The 22,628-nt window shown below is 34.9% G+C and overlaps 1 protein-coding gene across 11 annotated transcripts in view; it reads left to right on the top strand.

The window, feature by feature from the left end:
• The window catches only part of CEP170 (centrosomal protein 170), a 98,498-nt gene that overhangs the window by 503 nt on the left and 75,367 nt on the right, over positions 1 to 22,628 (top strand). For 9 of the 11 annotated variants that reach the window (XM_072948573.1, XM_072948571.1, XM_072948570.1 and 6 more), the window contains exons 1-2: positions 1 to 245; positions 19,745 to 19,890. In XM_072948573.1, the coding sequence (XP_072804674.1) occupies positions 19,786 to 19,890 (105 nt within the window). In that variant the 5' untranslated portion in view covers positions 1 to 245; positions 19,745 to 19,785. The remainder of the gene's footprint in view (positions 246 to 19,744; positions 19,891 to 22,628) is intronic. The other 2 variants (XM_072948565.1, XM_072948564.1) reach the window with 1 other exon arrangement.

Below are 22,628 nucleotides of genomic sequence, written 5' to 3'. Positions count from 1 at the left end.
GACTGGGCCGGAGCTGGGGTAGGGCCGGGCTCCTCGCCCTCTCCCCAGGCGCTTGCGCACTGGGCGGCCGCTCCTTGCCGTTACCGCTATGTGCGGAGCGTGTGTGGAATAACGTTATTGCCCAGCGGCGCCGAGGGGCCGGGAGCTCGACCGCGGCGGCGACGGGGTGGGGAAGGACGCTTGCGAGAGACTCACAGGACGCGGTGCGCCCCGCCCCCCCGTCCGGTCCCTCTCAGCAGTGAGGGGTAAGTGATGCGCTTCGATGCCGTCGCCTTTCCACATCTTGCTCCTCCGGTTTGCAGCAGAGGCTCGGGCGCGGCCCGCGGCGGGCGGGGGTGCGGGCCGGGCGGCCAGGCCCCTTCCCGGAGGCTCCTCGCGCCGCCCCCGCCCCGGACCTGGGACTCGGTGGGGCCGCCCCTCCCCCCGCCTCGCGTCCCCCTGTCCTGCGGCCCGGCTTCCTCTGCTTGTGTCCACGTATTGAGTCGTCTTCGGCTCTCCAGGCTTTGTGCAGCCCTGTCTGCCCGAACAGTTTGCAGGGGTGCGGGCCAAGCAGTGGAGGGAATGGCTGCGTTGCCGCTGGAGAAGGGGTTTTTCCCGATCGGGGCAGCTCACGGTGTCGATCATTTTTCTGTGTCTGGTTTTGGGGTGTAGGGCGTCTTGGGGAGATCCGGCGAGAAGCTTTTCGGACGCGCGGTGGGAGGGCGTGGAAGACGCGGTGTCATGCACCCCGCCAGGCGACTGCACCCGCGCTGGCTGTGGCTCCGTAGTAAACCGGGGGAGGAGAGTGGCTTCCTGTCGACTTCATTGTCCTGAGATTCAAATGTGGCCTTTCGTATGGGTCCCGTCATTTTATGCAAGGGAAAGAAGAATTAGCAGCTGCCGAACACAGGGCGGGAAGATGTGGGATTTGTATCCTAAAGCACGAAATCTTTGGTTTTTAGTGTTTAGCGGAGTTTTATTTATTTGTTTGGACAATGTAAGCTCCTGGAAGACAAGGACAGAGCCTGTCCAAGCATTGCCAAGATGATCAACATAAAATTACTAGATGACGATGAAGAATGAACTAGGAAGGGCCTGACGACAAAGCTGCTGTGTAGCAGAAAAATGAACCAAGGAAATTGTTTTTTCATTGGGTGGGTAAGGCATTTACGTTCCTAAGGGAATAGATTAGGATACATCTTTCCATTTTGTTTTTTAAGCATTGGAAACAAAAATGGGTCCGGTCTATTTCTGTTTCTGATTTTTTAATTCATGCTTTTATTCTCTTAATGAAAATTCATCCACTTGGGAGAAATGTAGTGAAGCAGGTGATTAATTTCATGGAAAAATGCATCTTTTAAAATGATTGGGTTATTAAACGTACAATGCTTACAACTGTTTGCTGGCGTTAAAACAAGCAGTAGAGATATAGAAGCAGGATGGGGAGGAGCAGGTGAAGGGATAATGTGAGAGGGGAGAGTTACGTTATGAATACAGTATCTCCATCTTCACTGACACATCCGTAGCAGGGTATGCTGCAACTATTTAGGAATTCAGCTCTGGAAATTTACATTGCAAGTTACAAAACCATGTTGTATCTTTCGCCTATTATTTTTTAAGAAGTAAAACCAATTCTGCTTTTACTTTTTCCTAACTTTGTAGATATTGTAGAATTTTGGTGTTTTAAACTGAAGAGTCTAAATGAACTTGACAGAGACAGAGGAAGACATTAAAACTTGGAAAGTTAACTGACTTGTTCGTCCAAGCCAAACTGATAATGAACGGTAGAGTCAAGTAAAACCAGGGTCTCTTCCTCAGTGTGCTCTTTCAAGTGTGTCCCCAACACCCCTACCCTGTGAGAATTTATGGAACGCTTCCCTACACGCTTATTGAGTTGTCTGTGACAATCAAGCTCATTGATAACCTCACTTGTGTTAATCTGGTCTTTTCTTTTAATGTAAAAATAATAATTCTAATGAAGTGGAACTTCAGTTTCATAAATTAACTTACTGATATAGGAAAAGAAGCCTTAACATGACCTTTTCATAAAAACAGAAACTGTTGGAATTTTTCCCCTACTTCTTATTAGTAACCGTATTTTGTTTTTTGGTGGTTTTTTTTTGGTATTCATTAGTATTTTATAGTATGATCAACTCTATAAACTCTGTTAAAAATAAAATCACCACATAAAAAGAATCTGTGAAGTTCATTTTTATTCAATTAATGAATTTTATTGTTTTCAACTTAAATAAGAATTTAGTTTTTGAGGAAGAAATTCATGTTGAACATTTTATTAAAGTTAAATTTATGCTTTTTTTATTGAGTTGATTTTGCTTTCTTGGATTATATCTTTCATCATTTAATTCTGTATTGCATTTAAATAGACTTTAAAAAGAATTAGTATATCTCTTAAATTTCAACTTAAAAATTAATCTGTAATTAAATTCACCATGTGGAATTATACTAAATCAAATTTGAAATATGTTTTACTGTTAAATTTTGTGGGGTTCTAAAATTACTTTTTAGGGAATTAACTATCTGTGTGTTTTCCAACTTAGAATAGGGAAGTTTACACTATAAAATTATGGTATATTATGCCTACTAATATAAGTATCAAGGTGATTTAAAAATTCTGTGCTTAGGGATTTGTTTTGTTTGTTTCAAGTATCAGTTTCTTGTTTTATCACTGAAAAAACAACTAGTTTTGTTGCATCTGATTATAATCAGATATCACTTACCTAGTACTAAGTACTGTGTAGTTTAAACTTGTTGACGTGTTTTTTAGTGAAAATTCTATTCCTGAAAAATAACTTTTCTATTTTAATTAATGTCTAATGATTTTTCTTCTTTATCATGAACATTGTAGGGTTAAGCAGTGCAGTCTTGTAATAAGTATCTAACAGACAGCATGATATTAAATTGCTAGCTAAAATATCTGTACAGTTGTGAATTATTCTGGGAGTAAAACAAAAAAGAAATTACATACCATCTGAAAAATTCTTGGTAGGTAAATAATATTGGCTGGAGCATAAAGTGTTGATGTATTTCAGTAAGAAATGGGTTTCCTCTTATGAGGGGAGAAACCTCTGACACTCTTATTTCATAAACTTTTGTTAATAACCAAGATTTCTAAAAATCAATTACCCTTAGTGAAATAGATCTTTATTTACTCAAATATTTCTGAGGGAAGTGCTCAGCAATGATTTAGCCAGTGTGGGCTATATTAAGCAATAAGAAAACATCTGTCTGATAGTAGGTTGAGTAAACTGTATATATAGTCCAGTATAGTTGAAATATAAATATATTGTTGCATTTTTATATGTATATTTATATATATTTATTTATATATATTTAGGCATGTGTGTGTGTGTGTATATATATATGTATATATATATATTCCAAAATGAATGACATAGCTGACAAGTACTGAAAGTAAAGCCCAGTTTTGTGTCAAACAAAAAGAGGAAATCAACAAAAGCAAGCTTAAAGAAAACCTTATAAAAATTACTTACATCCAGTAGGAATTTTATGAAGCATAGAAATAGAGACAAATGTCAAGCATGTATTGCTTAATTGTAAAACAGAAAACGAGACACAGCCGAGAATGTCATTGTTTAAGTGTATCAGTGGCTAATAAATAATCTAGAAATTATTACCCTTTGGGACATGATAATTATTGAATAAGTGAATAATACCTACCATGTATTGAGCACCTACTAAGTGCCAGACGTGTGTGTGTGTGTGTGTGTGTGCGTGCGTGTGTGTGTGTGTGTAATTCATGCAGTAGTCTTGTAAGTAAGGTATTACTTTACATATTTTAAGTTGAGGATATTTGAGGTCCAGAGTTTGTGAATAATGCCTATGTGTCACATGTTTAGTCTTTCTGACTAAAGCCAAAATTCTTTCCACTCATTTATTTTCAGTAAATTAAAAAGGCAACATTTATTACCTTCTATTCACAAAATCTTAGAGTTACAGGAGACTTTGAAAGTCATCACATACACTGTGCCATTCTCTATAATATCCCTGAGATCTTATTGAGTCCAGCATCTCCATGAATAACACTTCCATGAACAAAATGGACATAGGATGGCGCATTTAGCTTTGAAAAAGTGTAATAGAAAGATCTTTCTTAAACTGAGCTAGTGTCTGCTTTCTATGTAACTTTTTCCGTTGGTTGCAGTTCTGTCTTTAAGATACAGTAAGGTTTTTCTCAATATATGGAGCCTCTGCTAAGTTTTCCCTCTTATGAATTAAATATTACAACCCCTACAACTTCATATGATACTGTTTCCTTCCTTTTCTCATCTCTGTCACTAGATTCAGTCAGTCTTGTCAGTGATAGTCTTTATGTTCTGATCCAGTTTCCAGATTTAGTTCTGCAGTTGTGGTCTGAATGCAGTGTAGTACAATTATTCCTTTCCTTAACTCAAGCCGTACAGTTGTGTTTACAGTCTAAAATTGTGTTAACTCTAACACCAATAATAGCTTTGCCACTTCTAAGCAAAAAGAAGAGAGAGAGAAACATTATGTGGCTTTTCAAGTTATATTTGTCCAGTTCAACAGATTATTTTTTTACTTTGTGTTTATCTGTTTTTCTAGTGTTAAAATGACCTTTCTTTATGAAATGGTAGTGTTAGTAGGTGGTAAGTTTTTTTTGATATTTGTCTCCCGTTTTTGTTTTGTTTTGTTAGTGTTTAAAAATAAACAATGAAAAGTTACCTTGTTTCCCCCTTTGCTTTTTGAAAACTTTGTCTGGAAATCACTGATATAGTCAACATAAACCTGAATCTTTTTATGTTAAGATCTTTCCTATTCTGTATGTACACGTAGATGACGTTTTGAAGCAATAATTACCTCTAACCTTTTAAAATAGCATCTACTTGAATGTAGTTAAAACTTGAGGTCTTCGTGAATCATGATTCTGTCCTCTAAGGGGCTGGCTTCCCTTCCTGGCTTTTTGACGTTTATAAATTTAACAAGCAAGCTCTCTTATGTCTTCATCCTGTGTATGTACTAGATATAGCCAATGACAAAGCTGTGCAAATTTATAAATAGGATAAATGTTACATAAATAAAATATACTGGAGGAAAAAGATAATAAAAGATAATAAAAACAATTTGAATACTTTTTTTGTTTGTTTGTTTTCAATTAAGGAGAAAACCATTGTATCCTGTAGTACTAAAGGAGTTGGTTGAAGCTTACAGTCTGGTGAGGATATGGATAATTATATAATTATATGCTGTAAAGTCAAGTAAGCTTAGGTGCTGTGATGAAAAATAAATCAAAGTAAAGGGATAGAGAGTGATGGACTGTGATTTTTCAATTTATTTTTAAGTAGTCATTCAAATAGTACATTCAAATGGTTCAAAAAATCAAACAGTATCTTAAAAACAAATATTGTGAGCAGTCCTCCCACTCATCTCCCTGTTCTGCTGATTTACCACTTTCTCAAATCCAAAAGGTAACTTTTTATTATTTCTTATGTATCCTTCCAGTGATTTTTTTTTTTTTTGCAATTTAAGCAAAACAGTATATATTCTTAACCTACCTACCCTCTTTTACTCAAAAGATAGCCTCTTTGTACAATATTCTGCATCTGGAGGGCCACTATTTTAGTGACTGGTTAGGGTATTCTGCTCTTTGAGAAGGTGACATTTAGCAGAGACTTAACATTAGATAAGGAAGCACACCATGTAGGTATCTGGTTAGAGAGCACACTGGTCCTGAGACAGTAATGGGATGAGTGTATTCAGAGAACAAAGAGGCCACTGACTTGAGGTGAACAAGAAGAAGGAAGATTAGGAAGAAATGATGTTGGATAGAGGTTGTATTGATTGATTTTACTTAAAGTGCCTGGAAGTTCATTGGAATGTTCTGAGCAGGGGAGTGACAAAAGAATTGGGTTATATTTTTAAAGTGTGGTTCTGGCTGTTTTTTGGATGATAGAACTTGAGAGGAAAAGAATGGGAACAGGAGATGAGTGAAGAGACAATGGGAATAATCTCAACTGAGAGATGTTAATAGTTTAGACTAGAGTGGTAGTGGTGGAGATTCACTTGAGCAGTGGTGAAAGTTATCAGGTTCTAGTTTTAAAAAATGAAGAGTTTTGGATATGTTAGGTTTGAAATATCTATTAAACATCCAAGTGGTGGTATCTAGTAGGCAGTTGAATATTCAAGTCTACAATTCAGAGGAGAGGTTGGAACTGAAGATATTTAAATTTTCAGCATCACCAGTAGAACATAATTAAAGCCATAGAACTGGAAGACATTGCTTGGGTTGAGAGTATGTTGATTAGGTTAAGAAGAGGTCTAAGAATTTTACCTGATACTCTCCAATAGTGAGAGCTTAGCAAAAGAGAAAGAGCCATCAAAGATTGAAAAGTGGCCAGTGAGGTCATGAGTGTGGTGTCCCAGAAGACAAATAAAGGAAGTATTTTTAGAGATAACGAACGATCAACCAACTGTACCACCTTCAATCACTTAACATTTCTTAAGAAATCAGGTGATATCCTCTTTCCTTGAAAACCGTCTCTGAAAAAATTTTATCAGACCCCTCTTTATTCTCGTTTATCAGTGAAGATACTCGTAATTATTCTCCCCCAGCAACTGCTAAAATTTAAAGCTGTGAACAAAGTTTTACTCACAGATATGTTGTTGCTGCTGTTTCTTAGGTGGATGAAGATGGCTATTGCTAAAGTTTGAACAGGAGAGGCAGCGCTGTTCAGGGAGAAGAATTTGCTATCAGGAATTGCCTCAGAGTCACTACTTCTGTGATTCTGTCACTTAATTTCAAAAGTTTAGTTTCTTCATCTATAAAATAAAGTTGGTGGTAGTCCAGCTACCTCAGAAGTTTATTTTGTAAAACAAATGAGATAGATGTAAAAGACATGAAAGTCATCGTTGCAGGTAGGGATCCCCTTCCTAGTGCCCCAAGTGTGGTACCATTTGATAATGTTAGATTTGAAGAAATGTTTGGTTGGGGTGACAAATAGAGATATCTTTTCATTCTAACTCCGTAGGAATATTTTTTTTTCACTTCTTGTGCATTCCATCCCCCCCATAGGCAGTTTTATCCATCATTTTACAGTATTCTTGAAGGTGGAGAAAAGGACATGATGCTAGGAAAAGGCTTTGAGATACAACTTTCTCCATCCCTAACCTCATCTTTCAATTCTAAGTAGAGTGTCTAAACAAGAATGAAGCCTGCTTACTGTTTTTCCAGGGCAACGAGGAGAATTTTCCTCTTTTAACTGGCTTTTTACTGGATGGTGGTTTGTCACATGTTGCATGGAATAAAAAAGGACAAATTTTAAGCTTAGGGATTGGTTAGGGGTCATGAACGACAATCAGCCAGCTAGAAACTGATTTCACTAAACAAAAGATAAGGAAAATGATGATGGAGAGGTAAGTGTAAAATACTTATTTTGGTGAAAAAGGGATCTTGCAAATGGAGGACTTTCTATGGGAAGCTTTTTAAGGCAGTAGCACTATAACTTCAAAATATGTATATCGGGGACCTTTTATAGTATTATTTGCTTGGTGGCTATCTTATGTTTCACACTATTTTATTTTTTTATATAACAAAACTAAGACTTACCCATTGCAAAATTTTGGAAAACCTCATTAAGTCGAGAAGAACACACTGTCGTAATCCCGCTAGCCAGTAACACTGCTGTTACATATTATTGTCTTATTTTGGTTTAATCAGTTTTATACTGAGATTAAACTTTCATTTTGTGAAGCTTGTAATTTACTTATAATTTATGGAAATTAACGGTATTTTTTAAAATTATAAACAACCCTGTAGTGGACATTTCTAACTGAATTTCTATGCAAATCGATATTTTTCTTTGCTACTATTTCAAGAAGTTAACTAAATCAAAGAATATGTAAAATTCAAAAACTTTGCAATTTTCTAATGTAATACCCACACCCACCCCCCACAGATATATTACCAATGTACACCTCCTTCATTGGTGTATGACTTTGTGTTTCCTCAACCCTTCACCACTGCTGAGTATTACATATCTTATTAAAATTTTTGACAATTTGATAAACCAAAAAACTTATTTAAATTTCTCTTATCAGTAATACATCTGAATGACTTTTTAGAAATGTTTATTGACCATTTGTATTTCTAATCTGGATTGCTCATATGTGTACCTTAGCTCATTTTTTTTGTAAAGGAGAAAGTTCACCATTGTATTTACTTGTAACAACTTCTTTGTCATATGTGTTGTAAAATTTTTTTCCAAGATTTTCATTTGCCTTTTAAGTTTATGTTTTTTTTACCCAACAAAGATTTTTAACTTATGTATAGCCTGATTTCTTTTTTTCATTTTCCTTAAGTGATTCCACTGTAAAAAATTTTGTTAAATACATACCTATATTTTTTCTTATAGAATTCTAACATGCAAATGTGTTAATTTATCTAAAACATACTTAGATGTACATATAGCCTTTTTTCATTTATTGCGTTAACTCTTCGTTATCTGTCACAATTTGAAACATCTTAATGTGCATAGATTTATTTCTGGATCTTTTATTCAATTTGTCTTTCTGCCTATTTCTGCACTGCTATATTATTACCATGTATTATAACAAGTTTATAATACCTGTTTACAAATGGACACTTCTCTCTCTACACTATACTAGTTTTATAGAGTTCACCTAGTTATCCTTGTATGCTTATCTTTCTTGGTGTGTTTTAGAATTATTTTATCAAGTTGATTTGAAAAAATCCTTTTGGGTTTTGATTGAGATTAAACTGAATTTATTGATTTATTTATGATCTGAAAGATGACAAGGAGACTCTGGAACAAGTTTTTAGGGCCTTAATTTTTAATAGTGTTTTCCATTCTGTTCAAGTTTCTACCTGTTTTTGAGTCAGTTATGTCATTTTCATCTACCTAGAAGTTTATTCACTTGAGATTTTTAAATTTAGAAGCATAAAGTTATAGATATACTTATTTTGTAAATTAAAAAGATCATGTCTGTGGTTACATGTTTCTATTACAAAGCTAAATATTTGTGATGAATGAGGAAGGCAAAATCTGTCAGAGGTCTTAGTATTTTTTTTTAAGAATGTGCTTTTTATCATTTTTGTGATTATGTTTTTAACTTATTTATCTTTAAAATCTTCAATATTTATCTCTACTAGTTATCATAATAATTTTTTTAAAATGTTTTAGTTCAATGGAAAATACTTAAGGCTATAAACTTTTCCTCAGTACAACTTGGGTACATTCTTTAGATTTTACATATATTGTTCTCAGAGTTTTTACTTTTTAAACTTTTATTTCTTCTTTTCACTAGAGTTAATTTGGGAGACAAGTTTTTGTTTTTAATACAGAGCCTGTGTGTGCATGGTTCATCATTGTTCTTCTCGATTTTTTTTCTAGTATTTTTAATGAAAATTTTCAAACATACAGGGTAATTGTTTCAGTTTCATAATGATTACTCATATACCCACCATCTTGATTCTCCCATTAATATTGTATTAGTTTCATCACATATCTGGCCATAAATCCATCATCTATTCATTAGTCCATTTTATATTTTGATGCATTTCAAAATAAATGATGTAATAGGAATAATAATGTCATTGGGTTTAACAATTATAAGGACATTTTTGACTATGGTTCTCTAAGGCAGTTGAGAGGAAGAGAAAGGAGAGAAACTCAGTAAATCTTGGATACATAGCGTGAATTCAGGAATGGCTGAGAGGTAAAGAAGTGGATTAATAAAAACAGACTATTCTTTAAAATGTGGCGCTAAAGAGAAGAAAGGAAAGCTCTTGGAGGTGAACTATATACTGTCTGTACTTTATTTTCTTGTTCAAGGTTTTTAAAATGTTTTCGTGCTTTCTGAATAACCCATTTAAAAGCACATTTTTAAGAATTCTATTGTAAAACAAATTTTCAAAATGCAAAAACTTTCATTTAAAACAGAATAATCTTACAGTCCCTTTGTTTGAAAGTTCATCAGTTTTAGGACAAAGCCTTCTGAAATGCTGAGGATCCTTAGGGTCTAGTGGGCATTTGTATTTTTAATGGCTTATATTTAAAAAAAATTTTTTTTGAGGTGGGGAGGTAATTAGGTTTATTTATTTACTTATGTTAATGGAACCCAGGACCTTGTGTATGCTTAGCATGCCCTCTACCACTGAGCTATACCCTCCCTACCCCTCATTTGTATTTTTATATTCCAGTTTTGCTGCTGGTACAGGAAGCCAGTCATAAGAACTAGATTAACAGCTTCTCAATAGGAAATAAAATTTTTTAAAAATAGTAAACCTACTTTTTAAACTTAGTTGCTCTCTAAGGGTATAATGTTCAAAATCTGTAAGTTATTTTGGCCTTGGAACTTCAAATTTACTAATATGGGTACCGAGTTATCTTACAAAATTACTTTCTGATTAGGGGGTTTGAGTTTTTCTTTGATATGTATATATACTCTAAAAACTAAGTTTACTATTTGGCAGTATTCAAATATAATGATCAAAATCACTTCTTTAAAAATGTATTAGAATTTGGGTAGACCTTCTATTGCCGGATCCAACATAAATGAAGGAAGCAAAAGTAAAATTTTATTAAACGTATCAGTGTCAAAACTAAGGACAGAATAAGAGCTAATGTCCAGAGCAGTGAAGAATAATTATGAAATTTATGAATCAAAGTCCCTAGGCACTTACTGTAAATTAAATTATTTACTTCTTTTCATGTTTTGACTATTTTTATTTAATCATGTGAAGGTGTCTGATCTAAACCCCCATAGGATATGCCTATGAAATTAATGGATATCTATGAATGCAAGATTATAGTATTTTATAGGATTCTCGAACATCTAATGGAAACAGTAAACTGCTTCAAATAAAAAGCCTCATAGAAATCTCAATAGTAATCTTATAATAGTAATAGTAGAAATCTCAATGAATAATCTTAATTAATTTAATATATATTTTTCCTTTTGCTAACTTTTCCCCCATAGACTGGTCTTACTAGTGTGACATGATTTTATCTGTTTAATGCAGTGATAGGAAGGTATTTTTCTGTCAAAAGTTGCAAAATTACAGAGAAAAAATGGGGATCATGTGAATGTGGGAACCAAATACAGTTGTTTTGAGATAATCACTTTCATAAGCCCAAGTTTGTTTTACAGCTATTGTTTTATTAGTAGATACTCTCATCAGATAACCTGCTGCAGAAAAAGCAGATGGCTTAGTTATTTTCTGACACAGATGACTTTTGAGGTTGTTTCCTGATCCCAGAATAAAGACACACAAACACACACAAACACACTTTGTCAACATGGTGTAAAAAAGGAATACTTCGCACAAGGAATTGGATCTCCATTTTAGTTTTGACACTGTTACTATCTAGCTACATAGCATTGGACAAGTCATTAGTCTTACTATCTCATTTTGCTTATTTGTAAAAATAAAAGTCTTAAACTATATAATATTTAAGGTTACCCTGAACTTTTTAAGTTATATTGTGTCTGTGAAAAATGTAGAATATTCCTCAGCTTCAGTTTTCTGGTTATGGCCCATTGAGTCACAAAGAAATGAGAAGGAGCCAAAGGAATTAGAGAGTGTGTTTGGTATGCAGCGCTGTAAAGAAATGAAAAATAAAAAAAGAGGGTTAGGCAGAGGAGGAAAGAAAGGTAGGACTGAAGAAAGAAAGTTTTTGAAAGGTCAGTTTTTTTTTTTTAACATATCCTGATATTCATTTGGGCTCAGAGTATTATCTCCTAGTAGTAATTGTTCTTAAACATACCAATAATCTTTTAATCTCTTTTGGCCACTTTTTATCCTCAAACTTGCAGAGGTTCTTCTCCAGATGAAATAAATGTCAATTCTTTAGCTGTGCCTGGAGATATCCTCCCTTAAGAAAATTGCTGAAAGAATTGTCTTCTCAGAAATATTCACACTACAGAATATTTCCAGCAAACCATCACATACCTCGTGGTGGTCTGGTAATGATGAACCTAGTTACTGTGAGCATAGTAGTTTGATGAATTACAATATATGAAAGAATAGCCTTACAGACATAGTAGCAGTTGAAATGACTAATTAAATATTAAAATTTTAAAATCTTCTGAATACATTTGCTATATTTCAAGTGCTCAGTCGTTCACATGTGGCTTGTGGCTCAAGTGTTAGGGTAGATACAGAACCCTTCTGTCACTATAGCTCCATTGCACAGTACTGTTATATTTATAAGCATTGTAATTTAACATGAAAGTAAAAATAAGTAGTGCATAATTTAAGTTAGTAATTAACTTGTTAGTCAATAAGTGCATTTGTGATGCATTCATAAATATATCCTTGTCTAAAATATACTCTGAGATTTTTTATTCTGCACTTTTGATTTCTCTTTTCATGTGTTGTACTGAAACTGGTGGAAATGATTTAGCCCTACCTCTGAAAAGGTAAATATCTGGTGAATTGGAGGAAAAGGGTAATCATGATAAGCAGAAAAAATTTTTAAAGGGCATATCGGGCAGTTATATGCCGAAATTTATTACAAATTAATGGCAGAAACAATGGAGATCATTGCCATAGAGTGAATTAAGGAAGGTGAATCAAAAACATTTGGGTTTTGGGCGCCTATTGTCCCTTAGCTCAAGCTGATTTCTTCCCGCTGTCACTCCCTCCTGTAGGTTCTATTTTCAGTTCTTTGAGGCTGCTTTGTGTACCTTTTCCTGCCTGTAGTGATATTTGACCTGACAAAGGTTTTCAGGTTCATAGTTGCTCAGTGAGCCTAGAGGTAGTTTACTGTTCTTTCAGATTCTGCGTTGTACCCTCATTTGCTAAATTTTACCATTCCTCTAGATGGGTCATTTTATTTTTGGTCTCTGATTTGAATATACACAGATTGATTCTTATTTGTCATGGGCTTCTCAGGGAGAAAACCTTGGAACCTACTGATAGCCCAGCAGGAGGGTAAAAGGTAGATTGAAAATAGACTCAATTTTGCCTGAAGTCAGTGTTTACTGCATACAAAGGCAATGTCAGAGAACATATTACTAGGTAAAAATATGTTCTCTTCAGTCATATTCAATCTCTTGAACCAAAATCTTCATCTGTAGAAATTTACATTACTAGCATCAGTTTAAGGCATACTTGGGAGAAACACAAAGGAGATGGCAGTTGTGGGAAAAGCCCAGAACTTGGTATCTGAAACCCCAGGTTTGAGTCCTGATAGCTCCTGTTTACTACTACTGGATTTGTGACCTTGGTTAAGTCATTTAACTTCAGCTTTTTTCAAGGGAAAAATGTTTCTCACCTGCTTGTTTGGGAGTTGAATGAAAGCATGAACATGTAGCACAGTTACTGGCACAAAGGAGGTACTTGATAAATGTTTGAATCTGAGTCTTAGTTGATTTGTTGGTGTAAAACAACAAAATTATGTTTTAACAGTTCTATATTTCTACAAAGAAAGCAAGTCAGCTTTTACATTTTTCACAAACTGGCAGAGAAGACTTGGCAGGAACTTTTAATGCCTAGACAATATATGGAAACGCATATCAACAAATCTAAGTCTTCTTTTGAAAATATATGATAAACTCAGATATGGAATGTGACATTGATATTTGGGATATTATCTTCATTTTTTAATGAAAAATTTTTTGACTCTAATGCTATTTTAGGAAAAGTTGTAAATTACTTTTTTTGTCAACATATATTTGTCTTTTTAAAAAGATTTAATTAATAATACATGTGGCAGATGATAAAGGTAAAATTTGGAACACTCATTCAAAAATAATCAGGAGTATATCAGAGCAGAAGTTTCTCATTACAATTTGTTCACATGAGCATGGAACAAGTATCTTGGTAGGTATCCAGAAAAAGCACAGCTGTGTATTTAATTTTTTGGATTAACTGTGCAGTTTCAAATAGGGGTGGGGATTTTAAAAGAAAGAAAAATTTCCCAAGAGTTTATTTTGTTATCTCCCCCAGATCAAGTTAGTTATACAGCAGAGCTGAATTTTTAAATAATGTGCTACATGTGTGTCACTTTCTCAGAGATGTTCCTGGACTACCCAACCTAAACAGCACCACCCTAAAACTGTTACTAAATGCTGTTGTCTGTGTTTTTTTCATCTTCCTATCTTCCCATCGTCACTGAAGTGGTCTTATTCATTTACTTAGCTTCTGTTTATCTGTTTTTCCTCCTATGAGCTTATGAACTCTTTCTATCTTAATTTTTACTTCTTCCCTGTTATTTGTGCTTAGTGATTAAACACTTGTGAATGAAGAAAAAATAGATTAATTCATTTTATTGTACTCCATAAAATGGAGTTCTCCCATGCAACTCATACATAATATTTGTCCTCTCTCTAGAGCTTACATAATTTTTGTAGTTAAAAACAACTATGTATATGTGTGTATATGAAGTTCTTAGAACCGTGTCTGCCATATAGTAAATGGTCAATAAATGCTATCTATTGTAAATAAAAGATAATAGGAAATTAACATCTGTTTGCTTTTGTAACATAACATCAGTCATATCTGCACTTTACTTGATCCTGAGTCCGTAACTGAAATGCAGCCCTAATGCTTTTTTCATTTTCAGAAATATAAGGAATCAAAGGCAGAGCCTGTAGTATTGAGGATATTTTCTGTTAGGGATTTAGTAATGGGAAAATGTGAAATTAATTCTGAATTTATTGTTTAAAATATAGTCACTTACCTTTTGAGTACTTGGTATGATAGGATATAAAAGACATGATATTTATAGCAGTTTTATTCATAGCTGCCAAAACTTGGAAGCAACCAAGATGTCCTTTAGCCAAGTGAATAAATAAACTGTGGTACATCCAGAGAATGGACTATTATTCAGTGCTAAAAAGAAATGAGCTATCAAACTGAAAAGATACGGAGCTATCGAACTGGAAAAGATATGCGATAAATACATATTACTAAGTGAAAAAAGCCAGTCTGAAAAGGCTACGTACTACATGTATGTATATGATTCCAGTTACATGACACTGGAAAGGTATGGAGACAGTAAAAAGATCAGTGGCAGCTAGGGGTTGGTACTGGGAGGGATGAATAGGGGAAGCATAGAGAACTTTTAGGTCAGTGAGGATACCATAATGATGGATAAATGCCGTCATACATTTGTCCAATACCCATAGAGTGTACAACACCAATCATGAATTCTAATATAAACTAAGTACTTTGATAATGATCTGTCAGTATAGGTTCAACAGTTGTTAAAAAGAAAAAAAGCATCACTCTGGTGGGAGATGCTGATAGTGGAGGCGGCTCTACATGTGTTGTGGTTGGGGGTGTTGGGAAATCACTGTACCTTGCCTCAATTTCACTGTGAACCTTAAACTGCTCTAAAAATAGTATCTTAATTAAAAAAAAGACATAGTGCAAGTTATAAAAGCCAGTATGGCAGTTGATTCAGTAACTTAGTTCATTTTAATTGATAAGCTTTACTTCCGGTTCAGATGACAATTATATTTCAGGAGATGAAATTGATCACTTTTTTCTTTGTTGTAAGTGTTCATTTATTTTGTTATGAAAATCATATCTTTCTCCTACTGTTCACTCATTCAGGAAACAAAAAGCTAGACACTGGACCAAGCCTATGGAGATCATTGTTACCTTTTTCATGCCTGCTGTTACCAGAAGAAAAGTTCAGTGCATAAATAGATAACATTTTATTAACATGAGAATTGCACAGGTTAGAGGGAAGCATTTTCAACTGCGTAGATTGATAGTCCTTATGTGAGCCCAGTTATTTCTTACAGCAGGAATTGGGGGGTAAGAGAACGAGGTTCATTCTCTGTAAAGTCACCTGTTGATGAATCAGCCATCCGATTGCCAGAAGCATAAGGATAGACTTTCCTTAACATATTGTTTTAGCTCAAGTAATTGCACACACTGATGGTGATCTATGTAATAGGTTTTTTTTCTCTCAGATCTAGTAATATGAGTGAACTGGTTCTTTGCTTTGCCTGTTATGTGATGCATTATTTCATAGTTCTGTTGTGATGTTATTAAATATCAAGTACACTGTTGTTGCATATCACGTGGCTCTGTCATTATAGTATTTAACATGACTCAGACTCTTGTTGCCACCAGTCCCCGATTTGAGCTATAAGTGACTGGAAGCAACATTTTTTTAATACAAGTAGAAGTAGTAAAATTAATGTTGAAACTTGAGTGAGACTGCTCCGCTAAACATTTGCGGAGTTTTTGTTATGTTTTTTTAAATTTAAAGCTTAAATACCACGTTTTGTAATGTGTTAGGTCCTGAAGTGAGCTCTGATCTAACAGGAGAAACAATTTTTAAAGCTAACTGTAGCAACCAGGGACGTAGAAATGGGACTGTGATGCTGGCTCAGTGTTTACCTCTATCTGACCTCCAAATGTCAGAGCTTTAAACTTTTGTCAGCTGCTGAAAAAGCCTGTCTGACCAGGAGATAAAGAATATGAGAGAGACAACTGAAGCTGGATGGGGGTGGGGGAGGAGTTAACCAGGATTTAATAGCTAGATTTAATTGTAGCAAAGGTTAAATGATTAATTTCTCACCCCCTATCCTTGGAGATTTCCAGATTATCCTCAACTCAAGAAGATTTGTAGCAGCTCCAGAGCTACTTGTTCATCCATTAAAAATAGCTTGTCACTCACTCACTAGAGGCAAAACATTGGACTAGGTTCTGGGAATACAGAGATGAAGAAAGGTTTCTGTATTTCAGCTCTGTACTGACTCAGAATGATGCTGCCCCCAGTGTAGCCATCCCAGTCTGGAGCAATGGCCCTTCTGGTTTTAATATCACCTTACGCTTATCTCTATCATGGTATCTACTGACCAGCATTCCCTTTGGACTGAGTTCCTGGAGCAGGATTTTCTTGTTTGTTCTCTCTTTGTGCACCCTAAATGCTCAGAGTGCCTGAATTTATTAGGTTTCTCGTAAGTGTTTCCTGAAAGAAGGGGGGTGGGAAGAAGGATTAGGAGGAGAGAAAAGGTGACCAGCATAAATCGAGCACCCCTGAACATGCCAGATACTGTAGGACACCGTATCTGTATCTCATTTTATCTTGAGGAGCTCTCTTCTCATTTTTTTGATTTTCTGGCCTGATTTTTCTTTTTACAGTTAGGATACCTGAAGTGTCCAAGTCAAGACTTGGACATATTCTGTACAATCAGCAAGCCCAGGGTCCCTTTTCCTGCCCCCTAGGGGAAGCTGAGCTGAAACCCCTGCCTTGGCCATTGAGGAAGCTCTCAAAAGCTTTCAGTTTTATTCATGTGCAAGTGTCAGGATTACTCAGTGAGTAGGAAAACAGCATTGCACCTGAGGGACCAGTGAGGAGCTGTGCGAGACGGGGGAGAGTCCCATGTGAAAACTGAGGCAGAGTGGGCTTATGTCGTATCCCATTCCCTCCTGTTGGAGAGAAGCTAGAGGATGACTCCCAGTCAGTGCTCCACCCAACGAAAAAATAAATACCTTCCTCTTGACGATTACGTGTTTTATTTGTGTTTTTTCAAAAATTTATATTTTGTTACCTTTTAAGCCTTGTTGAAAGTCAAAGCAAAATACATGAAAAGTCCTTATTTTAATTTTATATTATTTTATGTAGTTTATTGTATGTTTACATTGTGGAGTTATATATTACATATTTGTATATTGTATAATTATATTTGATATTGTCTAAATGCTTAAAATGTTTTTGCAGCATCTGAGTCATGCTTACATATTACTTTGTAATTTCAAAAATGGTAAGAAGCTCTTCCTATTGCCCATGGTTGGCTCCGGGGTTTTGTTTACTGTGTTTAGGCTAATTTGATTTACTTTAACATGTCTGATGGACATGACCGGTACAAATGGTGCAAAAACATTCTTTTTTTTCCACTTCTCTTAAATGAGTTTATAACTTTTGACTGACCTATTCATGTCATGTTTTAAAAGTGGCCTCCCTTGAAAAGGCAGTATGCAGATTATATACTAGGTTGATGGTTTTTTCCTCGGGTGAAGTTACTTTGATTCTCTGTTGATTTGGCCAGGACATACATGTGAAATGCTAAAAACCAATTTGGCAGACAGACAAATGAATACTAACAACAACACCTGCATCAAGGAATCAGGTGGATGTCTGGGATTTGCGGATGTTAACTGCTGTATGTAAGACGGATAGACAGCAGGGCCCTACTGAATAGCACAGGAAGCTGTATTCAATACCTTATAATGGCTTATGGTGGAGAAGAATGTGAAAAGAGTGTGAATCACCACGCTGTACACCAGAAATTAGCACAGCATTGTAAACCCACTATACTTCAGTTAAAAAAAGAGGGGGGTGGGTATAGCTTAATGGTAGAGCACATGCAAAGTCCTGGGTTCAGTCTCCAGTAAAATAAATATGTACATACACATACATACATATACCATATTAATTCAATAGCTGAGAAGGGAATAAAACTTAATTACAGAAAGTTATTTGCTTGTTTTCTTGAAATTCATTGTTTCGTGTATGTGTAAATAAATTCATAATATATAGGATTTTTACCTTATCATATAATTCTATATTTTGCAGGATTCTTTTTTTAATCTTTTTATATTTTTCAGTTTTATTAGGTAGAACTGCTACAATTTGACTGAACATATACAGACATTGTATATAAATATATATACACAATATACTGCACGTATTTTTTAATTTACATATGTATAATGTTCATTCTTTCTAAGAAGGTTTAGAGCTTTACCTTTTTAAACTTACATAATTATCAAAGGAGTAAAGCCAACCACAAAATAAGAATTAATTCAAAAAGATACATATACCCTGCTCTTAACAGCAACATTATTTATAATTGCCAAGATATAAAAGCATCCTTACTGCACATCAATAGATGAATGGATAAAGAAGGTGCAGCATATATATGTAATGGAATACAACTCACTCATAAGAAAGAAAGATATTTTGCCATTTGTGGCCCTTCATTCATCTTTTTATTCCCTTCACTTCAAAACCAGAATTTTATAACTGGCATAAACATTTTGATTACATCAAAAGCAACAAAGTACCTAGAGATAAACTTAACCAAGGAGGTTACCTATACTCTGAAAACTGTGAAACATTGATGAAGGAAATTAAAGATGATACAAAGAAATGGAAAAGTATCTTATGCTCTTGGATTGGAAGAATCAACATTATCAAAATGGCCGTACTATCAAAGCAATCCACAGATCCAGTGCAACATATGTCAGAATACCACGATATTTTTCACAAAACCAGAACAATTCTAAAATTTATATGGAATCATAAAAGGCCCCAAATTGCCAAAGCAGTCTTTTGTAGTTCTTTTTTTTTTCTTCCTCTTTCTTCTTTTTGTTCTCTTTTCTTTTAATTTGATGACTAGAGAAGTTCCTTTAACATTTGTTGCAAAGCTGGTTTGGTGGTGTGGAATTCTTTTAGCTAATGTGATTATTCACTTAAAGGTTGTAGACCTTTATAAGCTATGCTCAAAGCCTTTCCAAAGTATGATAGTTACTACTTGACTACCTACTTAATTGCCTGATGTCTTTTACATTGAACTGTTAGTGAAGTTCATGTGCTTACTTTACTGATGAGAATTTGATGGACACATTGTTTGCTGGACCCATGGACTGTCTGTTTACTTAGTCAGGATTAAATGCTGAATGCAGTTCTATTCCAAGGCCTACTTAGAGGATTTGATGAATAGATACACTAACGTTGAAAATATCTCAATGTATGTTTTTCTGAATCTCTCTCCACAGAATGACGTAGCTTTGCCAGAGACTTAGAAGCTAAGCAAAAAATGAGCTTAACATCCTGGTTTTTGGTGAGCAGTGGAGGCACTCGCCACAGGCTGCCACGAGAAATGATTTTTGTTGGAAGAGATGACTGTGAGCTTATGTTGCAGGTAATTGCATCCACCTTCTCTATGTGTCTATTCAAGCCCTGGAACTGATATAAAATATTTTTCTACTCCTTTGGAGAATAGTACTACTTAGATTAGAACTTTCTGGTTCTCCCTCTTTTTAGCTCTAGCTGCTAGTTTAATTAATTTCCTACCTCTAGTATCTTTTAAAAATGAGTTTGAAGACTTGGAGATTATGTTTTGAAAAATGAGAGCTTTGAGTAGAGAAAGCTTTATTCTTAAGGAAGAAGTTTCACATTATACGCTTTGAAAATAAGACATGTAAGTAATTTGTAAAATTAGCATAGCATAAAGTAAAACTGAATTTTAATCATGGATACTTAATTGATACTGAGATTAATCTCTCTGCTTCTTTTAGAGGTGTTCATTATGATATCTTCCAGTACTTTGAGCATATAGATTGTTAGTATTTACTGAATTATGTATAAAGGAGTTACTTTTAAAAGATACTTTTAAGACATCTTTGAACAAGGTGATTAGCAGAAAAATGGATCTCCAAGTTTTTGAGGATTTAGTTATTTAAACAGGTCCTGACAATCTAGAATGAAGTCTTATTCCCATGCCCTCATTCTCTTTGCTTTTGTTTGAAAACTGTAAACAAGTACATAAAATAGAAATGTTTAGTAGCCCAGTGATTCTCAACTGGGGTGGTCCTATGCCCCCCACCCCCCCCAGAGGATATTTATGCATGGTAAAGGGTTGGAAGTGGTTGCTACTGACATTTAGTCGGCAAAGGTCAAGAGACCAGGGGGTTGCTAAATATCCTACAGTGTATAACATACTTCTTCATAGCTCCCATCCCCCCGTCAAGCATACGCAACAAAGAATTATTTAACCAAAAATACCAATAGTGCTAAGAAACCCTACATTATCCCTAGAAAAGTCAAATTTGCAATTTTTATATACATTTTTACTTTAAAATTTAAGAATTCATTTTATAGTTTTGATACAATTAAGGTAAAGCCACTATATGGTATTTGAGAAAGGTACCAAGACCATTAAGTAGAGGAAAGAATGGTCTTTCCAACAGATGAAGCTGGGAAAACTGGATTTCCACATGCAAAAGAATGAATTTGGACCCCTACCTCACACTATATGCAAAAATTAACTCAAAGTGGATCAATGACCTAAATATAAGAGCTATTGCCATAAAACTCTTAGAAGAAAATATAGGGATAGGCCATCATGACTTTGGATTTGACAGTGCTTTCTTAGATATGACACTGATAGCACAAGCCAACAGAAGAAAAAGTAAGTAAGTTGGACTACATCAAAGTTAGAAGCTTGTGTATCTCAGGTCACTATCAAGAGAGTGAAAAGACAACTCACAGAATGGGAGAAAAATGTTTGCAAAATCACATGTATAAGTGTTTGATATCCACAGTATATGAAGAACTCTTACCATTCGAAAACAAATAGACAAACAACCCACTTAAAAAAATGGGCTAAAGACTTGATAGACATTTTTCCAAACATGATATAAAATTGGCTAATAAGCAGATGAAAGACACTCAGTATCATTTGTCATTAAGAAATGCAAGTCAGAACCACAATGAAATGGCACTTCATATCTACTGGGATGGCACTGATTTTTTTTTTAAAAGGAAAACAAGTGTTGGTGAGAATGTAGAGAAACTGAAATTCTTGTTCTTTGCTGGTGGGAATGTAAAATGGTGTAGTCACTGTGGAAAACAATTCAGTGGTTTCTCAAAAGCTAAACAGAATTACCTTATGACCCAGCAATTCCACTAGTAGGCTATGCCCAAAGTAGTTGAAAGCTCGGAGTCAAACAGATACTTGTATGTCAGTGTTCATTGCCGTGCTGTTCACAATAGCCAAAAGGTGACAATAACCCTAGTGTCCAACAACAGATGAAGGGATAAACAAAATGCAGTGTGTACATATAATGGGTTATTATTCAGCTATCAAAACGAATGAAGTTCTCATACATGCTGCAATATAGATGAACCTTGAAAACATTATGCTAAATAAAATAAGGCAGACACAAATGAAAATATTGTATGATTACACTTATTTCAAATATCTAAAATAGACAAATTCATAGAGACACAAAGCAGATGAGTGGTTACTGGTGACTAGGGGTTAGGAGGGAAGGAGGGTTGGGACTTACTGCTTTACAGTTTCTGTTTGGTTCTGTTTAGGGTGATGAAAACATTTTGGAAATGGATATTGCTGATGGTTGCACAGCATTGTGAATTTAGTTGCACAACATTGTAAATTTTAATGCCACTGAATAGTACACTTAAAAATGGTTAAAATGACAGATATTATGTAGTATATATTTTACCACAGTGAAAGAAAGAAAAGGAAATTAGTGGCAATAGAATTCTAAAATATCTTTGAATTGATTCAGGTATCATAACTGTAACAATGCCTTTATAACATTTAAGCAAAATCAGTCTTTTTTTTTTTTTTTAAAACAAATGTTAAAGGACCTTTTCTAGTCATCAAACCATAAGAAAAGAGAACAAAAAGAAGAAAAAAAAAGACCTATAAAAGATTGTTTGGGCTTTTCGGGGTCTTTTGTGGTTTCTTATAAGGTTTGGGATTGTTTGTTCTAGTTTTGTGAGGAATGTCACGGGTATTTTGATGGGGCTTGCTTTGGATTTGTGGATTGCTTTGGATGGTGTGGCCATTTTGGTTCGTTCTTCCAATCCAGGAGCACGAGGAATCTTTCTATTTATTTGTGTCTCATTTCA

Source organism: Vicugna pacos, chromosome 23, assembly GCF_048564905.1.
Source record: "Vicugna pacos chromosome 23, VicPac4, whole genome shotgun sequence".
Taxonomy (NCBI): Eukaryota; Metazoa; Chordata; class Mammalia; order Artiodactyla; family Camelidae; genus Vicugna; species Vicugna pacos.
This window is presented reverse-complemented; position numbering and strand designations above follow the sequence as displayed.